Source organism: Salmo salar, chromosome ssa02, assembly GCF_905237065.1.
Source record: "Salmo salar chromosome ssa02, Ssal_v3.1, whole genome shotgun sequence".
Classification (NCBI taxonomy): Eukaryota; Metazoa; Chordata; class Actinopteri; order Salmoniformes; family Salmonidae; genus Salmo; species Salmo salar.
In genome coordinates, this window is record NC_059443.1 from 84,252,488 (window position 1) to 84,254,987 (window position 2,500).

General features: G+C 50.4%; 1 protein-coding gene across 2 annotated transcripts in view; it reads right to left on the reverse strand.

The window, feature by feature from the left end:
- LOC106593486 (tektin-3) overlaps positions 1-2,500 on the reverse strand; it is a 12,965-nt gene that overhangs the window by 10,394 nt on the left and 71 nt on the right. For both annotated transcript variants that reach the window (XM_045713903.1, XM_045713899.1), the window contains exon 1: positions 1,822-2,500. This exon is cut by the window's right edge. In XM_045713903.1, the coding sequence (XP_045569859.1) occupies positions 1,822-2,382 (561 nt within the window). In that variant the 5' untranslated portion in view covers positions 2,383-2,500. The remainder of the gene's footprint in view (positions 1-1,821) is intronic.

A 2,500-nucleotide genomic window follows, 5' to 3' on the forward strand; every position in this document is an offset into this window, starting at 1 on the left:
CAGTCTGGTTCTCTTTACAGTAGACACTAGCCTGGGTGCCAGTCTGGTTCTCTTTACAGTAGACACTAGCCTGGGTGCCAGTCTGGTTCTCTTTACAGTAGACACTAGCCTGGGTGCCAGTCTGGTTCTCTTTACTGTAGACTCTAGCCTGGGTGCCAGTCTGGTTCTCTTTACTGTAGACTCTAGCCTGGGTGCCAGTCTGGTTCTCTTTACAGTAGACTCTAGCCTGGGTGCCAGTCTGGTTCTCTTTACAGTAGACTCTAGCCTGGGTGCCAGTCTGGTTCTCTTTACAGTAGACACTAGCCTGGGTGCCAGTCAGGTTCTGTTCTCTTTACAGTAGACACTAGCCTGGGTGCCAGTCAGGTTCTGTTCTCTTTACTGTAGACTCTAGCCTGGGTGCCAGTCTGATTCTGTTCTCTTTACAGTAGACTCTAGCCTGGGTGCCAGTCTGATTCTGTTCTCTTTACAGTAGACTCTAGCCTGGGTGCCAGTCTGGTTCTCTTTACAGTAAACACTAGCCTGGGTGCCAGTCTGGTTCTCTTTACAGTAGACACTAGCCTGGGTGCCAGTCTGGTTCTCTTTACAGTAGACACTAGCCTGGGTGCCAGTCAGGTTCTGTTCTCTTTACTGTAGACTCTAGCCTGGGTGCCAGTCTGATTCTGTTCTCTTTACAGTAGACTCTAGCCTGGGTGCCAGTCTGATTCTGTTCTCTTTACAGTAGACTCTAGCCTGGGTGCCAGTCTGGTTCTCTTTACAGTAGACTCTAGCCTGGGTGCCAGTCTGGTTCTCTTTACAGTAGACTCTAGCCTGGGTGCCAGTCTGGTTCTCTTTACAGTAAACACTAGCCTGGGTGCCAGTCTGGTTCTCTTTACAGTAGACACTAGCCTGGGTGCCAGTCTGGTTCTCTTTACAGTAGACACTAGCCTGGGTGCCAGTCAGGTTCTGTTCTCTTTACTGTAGACTCTAGCCTGGGTGCCAGTCTGATTCTGTTCTCTTTACAGTAGACTCTAGCCTGGGTGCCAGTCTGATTCTGTTCTCTTTACAGTAGACTCTAGCCTGGGTGCCAGTCTGGTTCTCTTTACAGTAGACTCTAGCCTGGGTGCCAGTCTGGTTCTCTTTACAGTAGACTCTAGCCTGGGTGCCAGTCTGGTTCTCTTTACAGTAGACTCTAGCCTGGGTGCCAGTCTGGTTCTCTTTACAGTAGACACTAGCCTGCGTGCCAGTCTGGTTCTCTTTACAGTAGACACTAGCCTGGGTGCCAGTCTGGTTCTCTTTACAGTAGACTCTAGCCTGGGTGCCAGTCTGGTTCTCTTTACAGTAGACTCTAGCCTGGGTGCCAGTCTGGTTCTCTTTACAGTAGACTCTAGCCTGGGTGCCAGTCTGGTTCTCTTTACAGTAGACACTAGCCTGCGTGCCAGTCTGGTTCTCTTTACAGTAGACACTAGCCTGGGTGCCAGTCTGGTTCTCTTTACAGTAGACACTATCGATCCCAATCATATGTTTAATGGTACGTAACAAATAACACCCAATTCCTTATATAGGCTGGTGCACTAGTATATATAGGGAATTCTATGTGCAATTTTGAATACAGACCAAGTTGTATATTTACTGCTAGGTTACTAGTTCTACAGCTTAACCAGCTCTTCCATTATCTTACAGAACACAGGGCTTTTCAAACCGGAATTGTAATACAAACGTTGAAGAAGAAGATGCCAAGACACCCATCACCGTAGTATCTCATTATCCTCAGAAACTCCTAATCAATAAGTTGATAAATTATCTAATTCATTTTTATCAATCATCTTTCTGTCATTCTCTCACCTGCAGTGGGCCGTCGGTCTCCTTTAAGGCCCTGTCCAACCGGAACTTGACCTGACGTAGCCTCTCCGTGTCCCGGAGAAGCTGCTCGAGCTCGAACCCCAGCTCGCTCCGCCAGAACGAGATTTCCGTTATCCGTTTACCGATCCACCGGGAGCTGTCAGACTGCGTTCGCCGAGTCAGCTGCTCTTTACTCTGGATCAAACGGGAGGTCTCGCGCCAGAAGCTTTCCGCATGCCGCCTGCTGCTCTCCAAGCGCCGGTAGTTTACGTTGTTGGCGCGCAGCCAATCTTCCCGGGTGATCTGACACATGGCCACCGGGGTCGGTTTGAGACGCGGCATCCTAATGAGCTGCTCCCCTTCCCAGTGGGTCTCGAACGGCTCCGTGGATTTCCGCTGAACAGAGACCAGCCTGGGTTTGGACTTCCCGCTTCCCGTTAGGTCGAAGCTGACGTGCTGTGGCTGAAGCTGCATGGCAGTGAAGCCCTTGTAGCTGTCTCTCATGGTGGTCAGGGTCGGTAAGAATCCAGAGGGGCAAGGTCGCAAGGATCCGTAGACTTCCATCAGTGCTGGAGATCCTGAGCGTAAGGTGCGACCTGCTGTCCGGCTGCTCTTGGTGACAGACAGCCTTGAGCCCCGAACACTGTTGTTTTATAACCTGATGACTCCTGGTTTATGACAG